This window comes from Castor canadensis, chromosome 4 (genome assembly GCF_047511655.1).
Source record: "Castor canadensis chromosome 4, mCasCan1.hap1v2, whole genome shotgun sequence".
NCBI classification, from domain to species: Eukaryota; Metazoa; Chordata; class Mammalia; order Rodentia; family Castoridae; genus Castor; species Castor canadensis.
This window is the reverse complement of record NC_133389.1, coordinates 160256611-160276592: the sequence shown is the minus strand read 5'-3', so window position 1 is coordinate 160276592 and position 19982 is coordinate 160256611. Positions and strand designations below refer to the sequence as shown.

Genomic DNA, 19982 nt, shown 5'->3' with positions numbered 1-19982 from the left:
ATCATAAGCAATACAAAATTACCCCAGTGGTATTAAAATTTTATTATTCTTTTTCCTCTTCCCTAATTTTTAAATGTTATGAGGCTATATGTTTGTGAGTATATTTATTATTTCAAGAAGTTCCTTCACTCTTAACCTGATGATTCAAAAGCAGTAGAACAAACAGGAATGAATAGATGATGTAAAAGAGGAAGAAATCAGTCAGTTGACTATTATTTATTGACTACCCAAAATATGATCAAATTGGTTAATGTGAGTAGAATCAAACTGAGTTATGTCATCTCAGCTCTAGGAAATTAACAATTCATAAATGTTTAAAGAAAAACAATGAAGGGTGATCAGATCAAAATCTTTATCTTTTAGGATTTGATCAAGCAAAAGAAGTAGTTTTCTACTTCCATTACTCCATTACTTCCATTGTTTAATTCACTTAAAAATAGTTTGACAAGCTAGTCAGGTCAGTAAATGAGTGCTCAGTTAAGATTCCAATGGATAATATGCTAGATAACCTTTCTAAAGTTTAAGCATATAACATGAAGGATAGTTTATTAATATTAGCACATAACCTTTCTGCTTTACAAACTAGTTTCAATTTAGCTATACATCAGAAAGTTGTTTTAAAATAATTCTTGAAAATCTCAGAGTTTAGTCATAGATAGACAGACAGATAGGTAGATAGATGGATGATAGAAGGATGATAGGCCGATAGATGATAGTAGATAGATAGATACATAGATGAAAAAGAAATTTGGACATTATGGTGTGATATAACAAATTAACTCAATCTATGTGGGACTGAGGGGAGGATTTGCAGAGAAAATGACATTTGGTTTGTGATCTAAGGGAGAGTTAGATTTGACCAGTGTGTGTCTGTTGCTTGGTGGAAAGAGTATAGTAAGGAAGGTTCCAGGGTAAGGACAGAATAAGTGCAAGAGCAAATGGAGATAAAGAATTTTTATCTTATTTTCACCACAGAACTCAAGGTATGAATTCTAAGAAAAGAAGCTGGAGTGGCAAGTAGAGTCGAGTTTTGAGGACTTTTCTGGCTATGCGAGAGAAGAGATAGATCAAAGCCATGTACATCACAGTGTGTGTACATGTGTGCATATATGCTGGAGAGTAAAAGAGGATGAGGACAGTAAGTGTTTGGGGTCAAAAAGAGGATAATTAAGCAAAGATGGATGTGTCAGTCTTTCATGCCTATTTCTTGCACTAGATCTGAGCCCTTTTGGAGTTAGAGGCCGAAGTTGCTGAAAAAGTTGTTTTGAAGGAGATTTTCTGTCATTTATGGTCTCAATAATAGCTATTAATGCAGCTGAGGGAAAGATATGGAACAAAGTTCAGGAGTGGGTATTGCACTTCCCTAAGGCCGTATGGGAAGCAGTGGAGCTCTCCATAGTGAGGAGGAAGGAAGTATGTCATTCACTGTTTTGAAATGTCCTAAGCTTCATCTTCTGTGGCAAGAGCAGACAGAAGTCCCAGGAAAGACATGAGCATTTCCGGCTGCAGCTGTAGTTTCAATGGCAGCTGATATCAGTGAGGAGTCATAAGAAAAATAACCAAGAGAGAGTATTCATGAACATTTACTTGGCACCTTGGCAAACTACAGAAAATTCTAGAAATGGCTTCTAAAGGATCAGGAGTTGCAAGTACTCTCTAGGCAGATGGGACCAAAAAGATAGTAAACTTTGTATTATCACTGTGATACTATATATGTCTTCATGCCTGTGAAGACAGCAGGCACTGAGACAATAGCTTCTTGCCAGTTTAAATACAGACCTCTCTTATTTTAAGGTATGTGGTGATATGTAATATGGTAATAATTGGGCTATAAAATGAACCAAGGTATGAGGCAGGTTTCCCTTTGAGTCTTTCGGTAGGGAAGAGAGACAAAGGCATAGATTTAATTCTGTCCCAGAGAAAATGCAAAGGTTGAAACAAGAAAGTACTCTAAAATGGGCTTGTCGATTGTCCATAAGGGATTGAGAGGAAAACTGGAAGACTTGGTTCAGAGTCTTCTGAGGACTTAAAGGAGGAATGAACCTGTGCAAGAGAAGCATGGGTCCCACGCAACTGGAAAATGTCTGCTTGAGTTCCAGGAAGGAGTATGTGAGTACCACCATTGAGTTTTACACATACTGGGTAACCATTTGCATGTGTATGCTAGGTCCATTAATGACCAAATGAGACAGAGGCAGAACTGAACTGAACGACACAGGTTATAGCTCCTTACATGAATACTAAATTGGCACAAATCACATAAAAATCTTTAATATTCTAGGAATTTCACATTTTCATGGGAAGGTACTTATTTAACAATAGTCAGTAGTTACAACTCAACTCTCATGACTCATAAATACACAAATTACACCTAAGGAAATCATGATTGAAATTCTTTAGGTCTATGTGATGCAGAAGTTTTGCTTTGTAATAATGATACCTCATACAATTTAATACAATTGACACAAGAAGAAGAGTTGAATATGCATATCCTCGCCCCTGAGTTTATAAAACCACAAAGCATTAGGCATGATCAGTTTCTGCTCAATTATAACTAAGGTGTCAGACTTTCAACCTCCTCTCTATAGTGTTTGAGTTTATTTGTACAAGATGTATTTTCAAAGAAAGGTTCAGCTTCTAACAGCTAATCTAGAGGTTGCTGTATTAATAGGTTGCACACTTCATTGATTTTTAATTAATTTCTGGGAAGACACAGAGGATAACTACTACAGCCCACAAACATCTCCTTTCTCATTGCAATCCACATCCTTATTGATCGGCTGCCTAAGGAATAGAAGTAATCCATTTTAAGTACACCTCCCTCAGAGAGTGTGGAGTGCAGCTGCCACACAATTCACTCCTCCCATTGTAATCATATTGGCTTGAGGTCAATGGTAGGTGAAAGTTGTTGCCTACTAGTATTCCTTTGATCAAGGCAGATGAGCTTTTTACCTACAATTCATTTGGTAGGAGAGTAGAGGCTTCTCACACATGCTGTTTAATTTACCTTTTTGTTGTTTTTCTTTATTGATCTTATATTTTTGGTTTTGTTAAGAGGGATTTTTGAGTCCCAGTGGGGCTGTTCTTCAAATGTAATTTTGCAAAAGATTGTGAAGAGAGGTGAATAGAACTTCCAAAGAAAATGTAGGGAAAAAGAATAAAAAAATTGCTAGGTTCGGGAATCTGTAAATAGCATCGCCATTCACTCCCCTTGATGGTCTAGTACCATAGTCTGGGGTTTGGCTAACTGCCTCAGGACTTACTTTCCTCTATTTCATCATCAAAGTTGTAGATTTAAATTTGTTCTACCTATACTGTAAAGAAAAATGTCTACTTCCAGAGAGCCTACAAAATTTTGGTCTTCTCGTTTCATTTAATCGAATCACAAACTTCTATTAAGTACCAGTTCAATGCCGGCAATCTTTGAGTTGTTGAAAATACACAGTCAGACCATGGGAACATTGTAGTGTAAGGCAATGCTCACATGTGTGTGGTGATGCTTGTGTAAACAAACATTTTGTGCTACCAGTGATAAAAGCCTGACACATAAATTATGCGCAGTACATAATTCTTGATAATTATAATAGATGATTAAATTACTGCTTTAGTATTTACTATACTTTTGTCTTTAGTGTGGATTTTACTTTTTCTACTTAAAAAAAGTTCACTGCCATGTTATCTTGGTAGTAGCCTCATGTATGTTCAGTTTACTGAGTCTCTTGATTACACCAGGAGGCTATGTTAAGTGATTGAATCACACCATCTAAGTGTGTACCATACAAGTACACTCTGTAATGTTAGCACAATGACAAAATTTCCTGACAACACATTTCTCCTAATGTATCCAAGTGATTAAAAAATGCATGATTATAGTTGTTTTTTTAAGTGCCTCCCGAGGCACCATCCTTGGGGAAACCAGCAAAACTAAAGAGGTTTGTACGTAAGCCTTATTGGATACAAGAGTTTTCTCTGATTTCCAGGTGTGCTCATTGTCTATATAACAGTCATTCAGTTATGCATACTATTTTTGTTAGTTTCATATTTGGGCTTACAGTCAGTTGAGAATAGTTTTATTTATATGATCATACAGAAAGACAGTTAAGAGCATTGCCTTTAGAATCAAACTTCCTACAGTCAACTCTTGGTTCTGGTGACCTGGGTCAGCACTAGTTATCTTCTTGGGGTAAGTTATTTTACTTCTTTGTATATCAGTTGTCTGATCTTCAAAAAGGAATAATAAAGTAGCAGTAGCACAGATTTCACTGGATTCTCGTGAATTTCTATATGCAAAGCACTTAAAACATACTTGGTAGAGTAATTGCTTAATACATGTTAACTGTTTTATAGTTATAAATGGGTATAATGGAAATATATACAAATATATTTTGTCTTTCCCATATGATCTGTGTTCTCAATTAACGAGTACCCTCTCTGTGTTCGTCTTCCACAGTGACTATTAGTATTATTATTTGTCTAGAATCCCATACTAAAATTAGCAGATTACATTGTCAAGGATATTTGTACCATTGTACAAACTGTATAATTCACTGTTGCTTGTACATCAAAAAGTGGAAGAAATTTAATAACCATCAATAGAGAAATGGACAAAAACTGATAGTGAGTGTATGTGTATATATCTGAGTTTATGAAGCAATAAACTGGATAACTTACACAAATGTTTGAATCTAAAAAATCATAATGAGTGAAACATGATACTCAATCCACAAACTATTTATGTATTAAAAATAACATGAGACACCTCTTTAAAAAATAGAGCTAAAGTTAAGTAAACATATGGAGAAGAAATTTAAGGACATACTTTAAAACCACTAATGTGGGTACTCAAGATGGACAGAAAAATGAGATTTAAGCAGAGAATATAAGGGAACAACGATAACAGTATGCACGATTTATAGAGCATGATTTAGCTAAAATTTTCTCTTCAACTGAAATCGTGAAGAAAAGCAAAGTGGGGAAAGCCACTCCCATTTTTCTTAGAAAACAGTCCCTAAGGCAGGTTTGCCTGCAGGAAGATTTTTGGCAAGAGTTCTCAGAAACAACCTACAAGCAGTGAGAAAAAGTAGTTTGGACAGAGGAAAACACTGGGCTACAATGAAAATGTAGCTGCTAAGATCTCTGGAGCTAGAATAGTGCTTCATAATAATCCAGAGGGTTATAACCTTTGTAAGTCTACATCAGTCTCTGGATTGGGACTGCCTTTTGGAGGCAGAAACCCCAAGTGAAGCAGCTTCCTCTGTGATGGGTGGTGAGGGTGTCAATGTCCCAAGACAGATGTAGCTGCTATAAGAGCCATATGCAGCCAACACTATTGGCCAACATTATTACTACCAGGGGGAATAAATAAGAGGAGGAGAGAGGAAGGGAGAGAAGAGAGGGTGTGAGTAATTTGGGTCTGAGGAGGTTTCTGAGCAGCACTCCACAACACCTACTATGTGCAAGTATGCTACATTATTGAGACTATTTTGAAAAATACATTTAAAGTATATAGCAAAATATATTTTTCATTAAATTTTATTTAAATGATGGAAAACTGACTTTTATCAATATTCCAAAATCTTCTGAAGATCTGCAACCTAATAAGTCTCTTGAAGATCATATCTACAGTTGAAAAATTTGTGAAGCCTGGCAGAGTGGCTCAAGCGATAAGAGTACCTAACTAGAAAGTGTGAGGTTCAAACCTGAGTTCAAATCCCAGTGCCACCAAAAACAAATAAATAAAATAATAGGGGATATGAATATGTGAGAATTAGCTGTGCGTATTACCTCCACACTAGCCCAGGACAGCCATGTGAATCTGTCTTTGTTTCTCTGAGTGGAATAATAGGAAGAATATGCGGGAACAAATAGAATGAGAAACAGAAGTTACTACCAGAGAGCAACAAAAAGGTGTTTAAACTAGCTGTCATTCGTTTTTCCTTGCAGTTGTCAATTTTATTTTTAATACGAATAATTTGAGATTACTATTTAGGAAATACATCCCAGAATATTGAATGTTCTAAGTGTGTTACACATAAGCCACTGAATCCTCAGGAAAATGCTCAGAGTACACATTGTCGTTACCCCCATTTAACAGGTTAGGAGAGTGAGCCATACAAATGATGTGTCAAGTTCCCTTATCCAGGAAGAAGCCACAGTTTACTTCTAGAGTCTGATGTCTTAAACTTAGATTGTACTAAAATGACTTTTATGAAAATATATCCGATACTCTCACTAACCATTTGACAATAGACATCTACTCTACCTCATCACTGTTCTCTGTGTCTATTATTGACCCACAATTTAATATTTAAGATAGTTGTATTTTATGGTACTATCTATCATGGAATGAAAATTTAAAGCTAGAGGTAACCTCAGAGATCATTTAGACCAATCTGTCACTTTTATAGCAGAAGTGAAATGAGTCCCTGTGGTCATAAACCTAGCTAGCAATGTGTCAAGGACTTGTATCTCACAATGGTCAGTTCTGTGTTCTTTCTGCCATGCTGTGGACCCCGCTGGTTGAAAGAATTCTCAGTTGATTTGGTCAGCACAGAGCCCCCTTAGTTTCCCTTCATGCACGATTTAGATAAAATAAGTGACTCCATTCTAAAATATCCCTTTCTTGCTTGAATATGCTCATAATTTTAGCCCTAACAGGAATAATCATTGTAGTTTGATTTTTTTTTCCTCAGAGATAGAACTGCATTTAGAAGGCAAAGGAGGAGAGGAAAGATTTTCATTTGAAGCTAGATTTTCTGAAGCTTCCTGTTATTAAAAAAGCTTAGAGTTATTAGAATGAAAACAGAAAAAAAAGTACACTTGTTAACTCCAGAGATAAACACCTGTGAGAGCTGATTGCAGCTTCTAATTTTTTGGTTCACAGAAGTATTTGATGAAATTGTCTCATGGTCAATATGTGAGAAGCAAATATTTATTGTCAGAAATAGTCCAGTCCACCTTGATGTCTTTTAACTTTCTGTAGCTGGGAAGTATACATTCACCTTAAATGAAAACATAGTCACCATATTTTTACCTAGTTATCTGAGACTCAAATATTATAAGATCGAAAACAAGGTCATTGCCAGGTGTTTATAGTGACATTTTATTCTTAACTTAAATATTTTATTAATTATATAAAGTAATTGGTTTCATTTTGACATTTTCAAACATGTATAGCATATAGTTAAATCATATTCACACCTCCCATAATGATATTTTAATATGAAGTCACTTTCTGATTTTTTCCCATAGGAGAATTCATGAGTTGATCCTAATCAAAGATTACAACTTTAAATTCAACTCTAATAAAAAATTTCTCAGATTTTTGTATCCTAGTATGGTTTTGAAAATCAAGAGTAAAATTCTCCAGCTAGTTCATATTTACTGTATGCACACTTCAAGAGGTATGAGCAAAACATAAAAAAGTAAGCATCATTTGAAAACTTACTGCAGCCTGAAAAAGAACATATGAAAAATGGTGAAATTATAAATAGTATGGGAAATTGCAAATTATGAATAGTTTGGACAAATTGGACTTGTAACACATGGATCATGAAGTAGACAAAATATTCCTAAAACACGTCTACCAAAAACTCCGCTACATGTTGTGTGATAAAGGGTAGACATTTTGGTATAGGGAATCTTCTATTTTATTAACTCATGGAAAATATTCTGCAGCCTTGAAGACTTTTAGAACTAGCTTGTTTGTGATCTTTATCTTCAATAAATTCCTGAAATCTGTGATATATTTATGGAGAGCACCAAATCTTTTATTATATCCCCTAATTGTTCCTTCTTCTTTTATGACAACCTCCTCTGGTGAATCATTATTAAAATGAGACTTTGAATAGTAATAATATTGAAATTTGTATCCACACATTAATTATGATGGGTAGGGTATGGTCTCTCACTATTTGCAAACATTTACTGAGTACCCACTATGATGTGTTAACTGAGGCTCACAGATCGCTTTGAAATAGGCAATCCCATCTAAAGTAGGTAATTCTTGTCCAATCCAGAGTTGTTGATATTTATCTGTGGAACAATAATAAAAATTTGCATGTTCTATACTCACCATATGTCTGCATTATGTAAGCATTTTATATACTTATTTATTTAATCCTCATTAACAACCTCTGGAGTAGGTGCTATTATACCCATTTAACCTGTTATATTATATAGGTGATACTGTACATTTTTAAAGAGAAAGAAGGTGATGACAGAGAGGTTAAATAATTTGCCCAAAGTCACACATCCAAAACATGGAAGATCTGTGATTCTAACCAGACAATTGACTTTAGAATCTATATTCATACCCACTCCACCGTTCTGCATAGCCTGTGGTCAAAAACAAGAATGGAGTCTCAAATTTACACAATTAAAAGTCCTGTTAAGTTATAAAAAAAACTATAATTTAGCTGGATGTTAAATATAAAATTTTAAAACATAAGTCAATCAATTTCATTATGCCCTGAAATTCACAAACCTCTGATTTCTTTTGGTTTTGGCAAAACCATAAGAATTTTTAAAGCTCTATGACTCATCTGTGCATATTAATTTCTACATGCCCACACGATCTTGTGACACATCAAAGAGAAGAGATAGACTTACATGTGTAGGTTTTACAATCCTACAGCAAGGAACTGAATCCTAATTCTACCACTCATTAGCTAGATGAATTGGAGTAAGGAACTTGACCTCTAAAATTTAAAATGGAATGAGAACAATATATATTCCATAGGAGTAAGGTGATGAACCAATGTAGAAGCAATTTATTTAGTCCCTGCTGTTTTCTAAATACTTGCTCTGTTAGTTGTGGTGTTAGTATTCTCACTATGTTCCCTCTTGAGTTAGCCTGCCAGGGTCTTGTAGGGATGCTGTCGAGAAAAGAATCAGGTTTATCTTTAACCAATGATCACAAATGTTCTTCCATCATTCATCTTTGGGTTTCCAGGGACTTCATCCATTTATTTCTGTCACCACTACTACTAATAACTGTCTCCTTCCTTAGTTGCATCTCACTTTAATCTGCACAGTGATTTTATTTTGAAGGAATCTAACAGAAAATGTGATTTTATTAAACTCTTTTAACACTTTATTCCAGGTGTGAAAATAGGACTAAAGTGGCAGTCATAATTAGTGATTTAAAAGTACGCATCTGCACAATGATGTTTCATAGTTACAAAGAAACTATACAAATACATTTGATAGTTAATAATGACAAATCATTCTGGTTTTATTGCATTTAATGAATGGTTTCCTGAATTGAGTTTTCAGTATTTTAATGAAAAAAATTTTTTTTTGTCTGGAAAAATGGTGTGAAGTTTCAAAATAATCTATCACATATTGAGGCTTTGCACATAGACTATCAAAGAACTTTTAGAATTTTTGAACTTTCCTTCATATTGTAGAATGTGTCATTTCAAGTGTCTTGGTCTGTTTGAGATGCTATAAGGAAATACCATAAACTGGGTGGCTTATAAACAACAGAAATTTGTCACAGTGTTAAGAGACTGTAAAGGTCAAGAATAAGGTACCAGAAATTTTGGTGTTTGGTGAATTTCTGGTTTCTAACATAATCTCACATGGCTGAAGAAACAATAGGTCACTCTATTGTTTGATAGAGCACTGATAGCATTCTTAAGGTCTCTGCCCTCATGACCTAGTCATGACCTATCAAAGGCCTCATTTCTTAAAACCATGGCCTTGAAGTGTAGGATTTCAACATATGAATTTGGAGAGTATACAACCATTTGGGCCTTGCAGTCTTAAGTATCTTTGTGATTAGTCTTTCTCTATTTATAAATATATATTACTATTCTTGTACATGTTTAAGAAATCTGTAAATTATATTTCTATTAGAATGCCATTTAGTTGAAACAATCATTATCTACCAAAATTAAAGAGTTAAAAAAAAAAAAAGAATCATTTTCAATTTACTCTCCTTGTTCATTACCAAGGATGACCATTTTATTTTATAAATACAGTATGTCTTCTGACCTAGGTTAGTAGAAGTCCGAATCACTCATGCATGTAGGAGTCAGAGGATTGTTATAAATGATAAAAGATACATAGATAAGAAGATCATGGTCTATGTTCAGTGCTAGGCAAAAAGTGTGAGACCAATGATAATTGGGTCTCTCCCTTTTTTAAACAACTTTCTCTTTGCTACATTGGAATTCTCTACAATGACATATAAGGAACCCTCCTTGGATTGTGCCTCTTTTTACTTTTTGAGTCTCATAGCTCACTGTCCTTCCCTTATGCACTGTGCTTCAGAAATGCAAAAACTATACTCCTTTGTCCAAGTGCACATGTCACTGATGTCCCCATGCTTATTCTCTCTGCCTGTGATTTCAGCCTCCACACCATACTTAAGCCTGGCTATCTTTCTGAAGTCTCTCATCTTATGCATATTTGCTAGGCTATACTACAAAGATCCTCAGAATTCAGCTCTTCTTAAATGCCTTCACAAGTATCATGCGGTCTAATTCCATTTTTCCTCATATCTTTCTACTTTATTAATTAGGTTCTGTTCTTAATTCAGAGACCTTATCTGACTCACTTTTTGCCTCCACAGTGTGCAGAACATAGGCTCTATTAAATATGTGTGTGGATCTGAATATTAACATATTGCCAACACACTTTCTATTTTCTGATATGCAGGTGGTAAGAAAGAGAATAATGAATGCTTTTGCTTACATTTGTTACAGGGACAAAATTATTTGGGAAGATGTGAAAATACTTTATCTCTAAGGCAATAAGTTATTTACTTTTGATGCTTTAAGTCATATAAGTGCTATATGTTCTCTGATTCATCTTATTTTAGGAATGTCCCACATGGTATACTCAAACAAAAAGCACTCTTAGGAAAGAGGGCAAAAACCCCATAAATACCATTTGTGAGTGGATTTCAGAAAACACTAATCTATGTGGTGTCACCTAACAGCTGACTGATTGGACAATTTCAGATGGTATTTCTACCAGTTGTTTTTAATGGGCATTTATATAGAGCTTGGCTCATGATGCTGTTTGAAGCAATCTTCTCTTTACACTACACCGGGTATACGGTTCATAATTTTTTGACCTATGTGATTTATGTGTCTGTTTTCCACAGCTTGTGTTTTGATATCAGAAAACATTAATCCTTCAGAGTCTTGTAGTTGTAATGTTAACTGCCAACAGCATTGATTTGCAATTGGCACGAGAGTATACTTCAACCCTTTTATAATAATTCTATTGGTTTTTTGAATAAAGACTTTTTTACCACTGAAATTATCAAATATAGCATTTTCCCTAATTCTTTAATAAAAATATGCTCACTCTAATCTAATCTAGACCTTTGAGTTTATTGCCTTGGTTTTAAATAACCTTTTAAGTTAAGGATAGAATTTAACAACTTCATTATTCTACTACTGAAGAATAACTAATTAACTATTATTTCTATGGATCATTATTTTATGAATTTGTATATATGTATGTTTATGTATATGTGTGTACATGTAGGTGTATCCATGTATTTTGGGGAAACCAACTATGTCTCTTGTTAGCAATCAGCAATAAATTTTATTTTTAATTTTCTTCTATGGTTTATGAAGATAACATATTAAAGTCTAATTTGTGGGTCATTATAAACTATATAATTTCACTTGTGGGTTCTTACAATGACAACTAATGTCATAGATGCCTTTAAAAAATAATATAGACTTTTAAGACCCCTAGGGTATACTTCGTTCTGTGCATAACTGATAAGAATAATATAATTCTTCAGCTTTGATAGAATCTGTGATGGTAATTTTGGTACCTTGGAAACTCAATATTTAAAAAAGTTTTGGATAAGCATATTCGTTTGGAGTGGGTGTGTAGGGAGGATGACATTAAGCAGAAGAGACAGAAAAGAAAATGATAAGTAATGATGCGTGGTCAGCCTAAGTGTATGTTACTGTACCTAAGATATCTGCACACCTCACTAATGTGTTTGCAGAAGGCTATCACATCCCTGGGACAAAGATCTTACGTTTAGCTTATGCTCAGGTAATTCATTTTTCTTTAAAGGACTCCAGGAAGGAAAAGGCCAAAAGCTATCCACAACCCCAACAGGTTTTCTCTAATTTTGAAAATATTTCAGGATTCTGGCTTTACATAAAGAAATGAAGTACTTTAAACAGAATGCCAAGATATTTTGTCTTAGAATGTGGGAAAACCTAGGCATTAGGTGACTTTCTCTGTGGAACTTGGTGTTTCTAGGGGATGATGTACCTGGAAGAAAGGCGGCTTGTTCATCGGGATTTGGCAGCCCGCAATGTCTTAGTGAAATCTCCAAACCATGTGAAGATCACAGATTTTGGCTTAGCCCGACTCTTAGAAGGAGATGAAAAAGAGTATAATGCTGATGGAGGAAAGGTAGGTATCTTTTTGAGAGCAATATGGCTCAAAACTGCCATCCAATTATATATTATAAACGTTTTGCAATGAAAGGGTTCCAAATGTTCCACAATGATTTTTTTTACCCTTGAACTCTTACATAACTGTCTATATACAAATCTTATTCCAAGGCAGCACACACAAAAACAACTTTAAAACCTTCAGTTTTGAGGAATTATCTGGTATTTCCTTGATTTTATTAGCCTGCCTGTTTAGTATCAGGTTCCAATAGTTTGAGACCACAGCTTTGAAATTCCCTACAAGATGGCACAGAAGAAGTCTATAAATCACATGATTTCACTTGTCTTTAGAACCTACAGCTGTAAGATTTGTCTAAAACAAGATTCATTATAGCTTTAAATGCCTGGTAACCATTAAGTCTTTATCAAGCCACCTGTGATTTAAGCTTACTTTTTAAACACAATGTCTGTAGTCCAGAAAGTCTGCTAACTCTTTGCCCATTGGGAAATTACTTTCAATGTGTCTTCTGTTCCCTTTCACTGAATACCATGATTCTATCATAGAGTTACCTTGGTGTCACCTTGGTGAGCAGCCAACCTCATGATTTCAAAGACCTATTTAGTTTTAAGCTTTCAACTGCAAAGTAGAAGTGTTTATCTTTATTTCATAGAATCTAATTATATTCCCAACTATATTTTGCTGCCCTTCGATTTTAAATGCATGCTGCTGACCCATCACCAGCATGGTACATGGGTTGAGTTGTTTTTCTTGTAGTGATGATGGATTTGTGCTGATCCTCTCACATTCTTTCATATCCTAGCTCCTATTTTGAAAATGGTACATATTTTCAGTACTGGCTAGCCAAGACAAGGGAGGTCATTTTAGGTTGGGGAACAAAGCAAAGCTAACTTTGGAATTGATGATTTTAGGCAATTTAGTAATCAAATTATATGACAGGAGAGGAGGAGGAGGCAAGTATAGAAAGAATCCATTGTACTTGTGACCCAAAATGTTTCTGAGGATAAAAGGGGATTACTGAGAATGTAAGAATTCTCATTTCTGAGAAAATATATGACATGGACACGTTTTTGAGACACATGTATTCGAAGTTTAGATTTGATATCATGGCTCATAATATTAGCTTAAACACTGGACATACTAAGAAAAACAGAAAAATATTCCATATTATTTTACTGTTTACTATTTATAAAGCTTTTAGAAATGTATCTTTGGGTTTAATTCACTTAATGAATTTTATAAATTTCAATTCATTTGTTTCCTGTCTTGAAAAATAATCTATTTATATAAAAATATTATTGAAGTCGTTCCAGATATTAGCATTTAGGAAATACATAAATGGTTTTTTATTTCTTATTTTTCTATAGATGCCAATTAAATGGATGGCCCTGGAGTGTATACATTACAGGAAATTCACCCATCAGAGTGATGTTTGGAGCTATGGTAAGTAAATCTTCTTAGGGAATTAGGGCTTTGAAGGCAAAAACAAATGTGTTTAGTTCGTGTAAGATAATGAAGGCATATTAATTTTATTGTGTTAGAAATACCTAACTTATTAGCTGAAGGAATTAACATTTTGCTCTCCCTCTCTCTCTCTCTCTCTCTCTCACACACACACACACACACACACACACACAGACTAAACTAAACTAAACTGAAGAGGATTATTACCTGACTGTTTTGCTATTTCCGCTTCTCTAAAATATAAAATACTAATGTCTCTATGAGTTGTCTAATTGTTCATTTTTTTCATTCATATGTGCATACAATGTTTGGGTCATTTATCCCACTTCCCCCACCCGCTCCCTAGCCCCCCCGCCCCCTCCCTCTCTCCCCCACCCCTCAATACCCGGCAGAAACTATTTTGCCCTTATCTCTAATTTTGTTGAAGAGAGAGTATAAGTAATAATAGGAAGGAGCAAGGGTTTTTGCTGGTTGAGATAAGGGTAGTTATACAGGGTATTGACTTGCACTGATTTCCTGTGCGTGTGTGTTACCTTCTAGGTTAATTCTTCTTGATCTAATCTTTTCTCTACTTCCTAGTCCCCTTGTCCTATTGGCCTCAGTTGCTTTAAAGTATCTGCTTTAGTTTCTCTACGTTGAGGGCAATAAATGCTATCTAGTTTTTTAGGTGTCTTACCTGTCCTCATACCTCCCTTGTGTGCTCTCGCTTTATCATGTGATCAAAGTTCAATCACCTTGTTGTGTTTGCCCTTGATCTAATGTCCACATATCAGGGAGAACATATGATTTTTGGTCTTTGGGACCAGGCTAACCTCACTCAGAATGATGTTCTCTAATTCCATCCATTTACCAGTGAATGATAACATTTCGTTCTTCTTCATGGCTGCATAAAATTCCATTGTATATAAATGCCACATTTTCTTAATTCATTTGTCAGTAGTGGGGCATCTTGGCTGTTTCCATAACTTGGCTATTGTGAATAGTGACACAATAAACATGGATGTGCAGGTGCCTCTGGAGTAACCTGTGTCACAGTCTTTTGGGTATATCCCCAAGAGTGATATTGCTGGATCATATGGTAGATCAGTGTTTAGCTTTTTAAGTTGCCTCCAAATTTTTTTCCAGAGTGGTTGTACTAGTTTACATTCCCACCAGCAGTGTAAGAGGGTTCCTTTTTCCCTGCATACTCGCCAACACCTGTTATTAGTGGTGTTGCTAATGATGGCTATTCTAACAGGGGTGAAGTGGAATCTTAGTGTGGTTTTAATTTGCATTTCCTTTATTGTTAGAGATGGTGAGCATTTTTTCATGTGTTTTTTGGCCATTTGAATTTCTTCTTTTGAGAAAGTTCTGTTTAGTTCGCTTGCCCATTTCTTTATTGGTTCATTAATTTTGGGAGAATTTAGTTATTTGAGTTCCCTATATATTCTGGTTATCAGTCCTTTGTCTGATGTGTAGCTGGCAAATATTTTCTCCTACTCTGTGGGTGTTCTCTTCAGGTTAGAGAACATTTCTTTTGTTGAGCAGAAGCTTTTTTAGTTTTATGAAGTCCCATTTATCTATGCTATCTATTAGTTGCTGTGCTGCTGGGGTTCCATTGAGAAAGTTCTTTTTTTGTTTTGTTTTGTTTTGGTTTGGTTTTCTTTTTTTTTTCTTTTATTATTCATATGTGCATACAAGGCTTGGGTCATTTCACCCCCCTGCCCCAACCCCTCCCTTACCACCCACTCTGCCCCCTCCCTCTCCTCCCCACCCCCTCAATACCCAGCAGAAACTATTTTGCCCTTATTTCTAATTTTGTTGTAGAGAGAGTATAAGTAATAATAGGAAGGAACAAGGGTTTTTGCTGGTTGAGATAAGGATAGCTATACAGGGCATTGACTCACATTGATTTCCTGTGCATGGGTGTTACCTTCTAGGTTAATTCTTTTTGATCTAACCTTTTCTCTAGTTCCTGTGTAGCTGGCAAATATTTTCTCCCACTCTGTGGGTGTTCTCTTCAGGTTAGAGAACATTTCTTTTGTTGAGCGGAAGCTTTTTTAGTTTTATGAAGTCCCATTTATCTATGTTATCTCTTAGTTGCTGTACTGCTGGGGTTCCATTGAGAAAATTCTTACCTATACCTATTAATTCCAGAGTATTTCCTACTCTTTCCTGTACCAACTTAAGAGTTTGTGGTCTGATATTAAGATCCTTGATCCATTTTGAGTTAATATTGGCATAGGGTGATATACATGGATCTAGTTTCAGTTTTTTGCAGACTGCTAACCAGTTTTCCCAGCAGTTTTTGTTGAAGACGCTGTCTTTTCTCCATCATATAGTTTTAGCTCCTTTGTCAAAGACAAGTTGGTTATAGTTGTGTGGCTTCATATCTGGGTCCTCTATTCTGTTCCACTGGTCTTCATGTCTGTTTTTGTGCCAGTACCATGCTATTTTTATCGTTATTGCTTTGTAATATAGTTTGAAGTCAGGTATCATGATACCTTCAGCATTGTTGTTTTGACTGAGTATTGCCTTGGCTATTCGTGGCCTCTTGTGTTTTCATATAAATTTAACAGTAGATTTTTCAATCTCTTTAATGAATTTCATTGGAATTTTGATGGGAATTGCATTAAACATGTAGATTACCTTTGAGAGTATCAACATTTTTACTATGTTGATTCTACCAATCCATGAGCATGGGAGATCTCTCCACTTTCTATAGTCTTCCTCAATGTCTTTCTTCAGAAGTTTATAGTTTTCCTTGTAGAGGTCATTCACATCTTTTGTTAGGTTTACAACTAGGTATTTGATATTTTTTTGAGGCTATTGTAAATGGAATTGTTTTCATATATTCTTTCTCAGTTTTTTCATTATTAGTATATAGAAATGCTAATGATTTTTCTATGTTGATTTTATATCTTGCTACCTTGCTATAGCTATTGATGGTGTCTAGGATCTTATGAGTAGAGTTTTTTGGGTCTTTAGGGTATAGGATCATGTCATCCTATCCCCAAGTAGGGATATATTGACAGTATCTTTACCTATTTGTATTCCTTTTATTCCTTCTTCTTGCCTAATTGCTCTGGCTAGGAATTCCAGAACTATATTGAATAGAAATAGAGATAGTGGGCATCCTTGTCTAGTTCCTGATTTTAGAGGGAATGGTTTCAGTTTTTCTCCATTAAGTAGAATGCTGGCTGTAGGTTTGTCATATATAGCTTTTATAAAGTTGAGGTACTTTCCTTCTATTCCTAGTTTTCTTAGAGCTTTTATCATGAAATGGTGTTGGATCTTATCAAAGGCTTTTTCTGCATCTATTGAGATGATCAAGTGGTTTTTGTCTTTGATTCTGTTATTGTGGTTTATTACATTTGTTGATTTTCATATGTTGAACCACCCCTGCATTCCTGGGATGAAGCCTACTTGGTTGTGGTGAATGATCTTTTTGATGTGTTGTTGAATTTGGTTTGCCATTATTTTATTGAGGATTTTTGCATAAATGTTCATTAAGGAGATTGGCCTATAGTTCTCCTTTTTGGAGGGGTCTTTGCATGGTTTTGGGATAAGTGTAATACTGGCTTCATAAAATGTGTTTGGCAGTTTTCCTTCCCTTTCTATTTCTTAGAACAGTTTGAGGAGGGTTGGTGTCAGTTCTTCTTTAAAGGTCTGATAGAATTCAGCAGAGAATCCATCAGGTCCTGGACTTTTCTTTTTGGGGAGACTCTTGATTGCTGCTTCAATTTCATTTTGTGTTATAGATCTATTCAGTTTATTAATATCCTCTTGGTTCAGTTTTGGATGATCATATGTATCCAGAAATCTGTCCATTTTATTTGAGTATAGGTTCTCAAAGTAGTCTCTGATGATTTCCTGGACTTCCATGGTGTTTGTTGTTACCTCCCCTTTTGCATTCCTGATTCTACTAATGTGGGTTTTTTCTCTCCTCATTTTAGTCAGATTTGCCAGGGGTCTGTTGATCTTGTTTATTTTTTCAAAGAACCAACTTTTTGTTTCATTAATTGTTTGTGTGGTTTTTTTTGGTTTCTATTTCATTGATTTCAGCTCTTATTTTTATTATTTCTCTCCTTCTATTTGTTTTGGGATTTGCTTGTTGTTTTTCTAGGAGTTTGAGATGTATCATTAGGTCATTGATTTGGGATCTTTCAGTCTTTTTAATATATGCACTCAAGGCTATAAACTTTTCCCTCAGGACTGCCTTTGCTGTGTCCCATAGGTTCTGGTAGGTTGTGTTTTCATTGTCATTGACTTCTAGGAACTGTTTAATTTCCTCTTTTATTTCATCAATGACACATTGTTCATTAAGCAGTGAGTTATTCAGTTTTCAGCTGTTTGCATGTTTTTTGTCTTTACTTTTGTTGTTGAGTTCTAGTTTTAATGCATTGTGATCAGATAGAATGCATGGTATAATTTCTATATTTTTTTATATTTGCTGAGGCTTGCTTTGTGCCCTAGGATATGATCTATTTTGGAGAAGGTTCCATGGGCTGCTGAGAAGAATGTATATTGTGTAGAAGTTGGATGAAATGCTCTGTAGACATCAAGTAGGTCCATTTGATCTATTGTATATTTTAGATCTAAGATTTCTTTATTGACTTTTTGTTTGGATGACCTATCTATTGATGATAATGGGGTATTAAAGTCTCCCACAACCACTGTGTTGGAGTTAATATATGCTTTTACGTCCTTCAGTGTATATTTGATGAAATTGGGTGCATTGACATTGGGTGCATATAGGTTGATAATTGTTATTTCCTTTTTGTTTATTTCCCCTTTTATTAATATGGAATGTCCTTCTTTATCTCATTTGATCATTGTAGGTTTGACGTCTCCTTTATCAGAGATAAGTATTGCTACTCCTGCCTGTTTTCAGGGGCCATTGGCTTGGTAGATCTTCTTCCAGCCTTTCATCCTAAGCCTATGCTTATTTCTGTTGGTGAGATGGGTCTCCTGTAAGCAACAAATTGTTGGGTCTTCCTTTTTAATCCGTTTCATCAAATGGTACCTTTTGATGGGTGAATTAAGTCCTTTAACATTAAGTGTTAGCACTGATAAGGTATGTGGTGATTCCTGTCATTTAGCTGTCTTAGTTGTTTGAAGGTTTGATTGTGTGTACCTAAGTTGAGGTTACTCTCTATTGTCTTGCTTTTTCTTTACTTGTAGTTTGGTGTTGCCTGCCCTTTCATGGTTATGATGGGTTTCACTTTCTGTGTGCAGAATCCCTTGAAGAATCTTTTGTAGTGGTGACTTTGTGGTCACATATTGTTTTAGTTTCTGCTTATTATGGAAGACTGTTATTGCTCCATCTATTTTGAATGATAGTTTTGCTGAGTATCTTGGAGTTGAAGTTATTTTCATTCAATGCCCTGAAGATCTCACCTCAAGCTCTTCTTGCTTTTAATGATTCTATTGAAAAGTCTGCTGTGATTTTGATGAGTTTACCTTTGTATGTTATTTGTTTTTTCTCTCTTACAGCCTTCAGTATTCTTTCTCGGGTCTCTGTATTTGTTGTTTTAATGATGATATGCCGTGGGGTAGTTCTATTTTGATCTGGTCTGTTTGATGTTCTGGAGGTCTCTTGCGTCTGTCTGGGAATAGATTTCTCTAGATTTGGGAAATTTTCTATTATTTTGTTGAATATATTATGCATTACCTTTGCTTGCACCTCTTCTCCTTCTTCAATGCCCATGATTCTCAGGTTTGGTCTTTTGATGGAGTTGGTGAGTTCTTGTATTTTCTTTTCACAGGTCTTGAATTGTTTAACTAATAGTTCTTTGCTTTTTCCTCTAATTACCATTTCGTCTTTGAGTTCTGGGATTCTGTCTTCTGTTTGTTCTATTCTGCTGGATTGGCCTTCCATTTTGTTTTGCAATTGTTTCGTCCTTTTTTCTGAGGTTTTCCATATCCTGAGTTGTTTCCTCTTTATTGTTGTCTATTTTTGTCCTGAGTTCATTTATCTCTTTATTAATCTTGTTCTTTGTTTCACTTTGGTGTTTATACAGTGCTTCTATGGTTTCTTTTATTTCTTCTTGTGCTTTTTCAAATTCCCTATTTTTGTTGTCTTGGAATTTCTTGAGTGTCTCCTGTACATTTTGTTTGATCATATCCAGTATCAT

At 35.1% G+C, this 19982-nt stretch overlaps 1 protein-coding gene across 13 annotated transcripts in view; it reads left to right on the top strand.

The window, feature by feature from the left end:
• The window catches only part of Erbb4 (erb-b2 receptor tyrosine kinase 4), a 1037871-nt gene that overhangs the window by 971114 nt on the left and 46775 nt on the right, over positions 1 to 19982 (top strand). For all 13 annotated transcript variants that reach the window (XM_074071632.1, XM_074071639.1, XM_074071638.1 and 10 more), the window contains 2 exons: positions 12247 to 12402; positions 13770 to 13845. In XM_074071632.1, coding sequence (XP_073927733.1) covers positions 12247 to 12402; positions 13770 to 13845 — 232 coding nt within the window. The remainder of the gene's footprint in view (positions 1 to 12246; positions 12403 to 13769; positions 13846 to 19982) is intronic.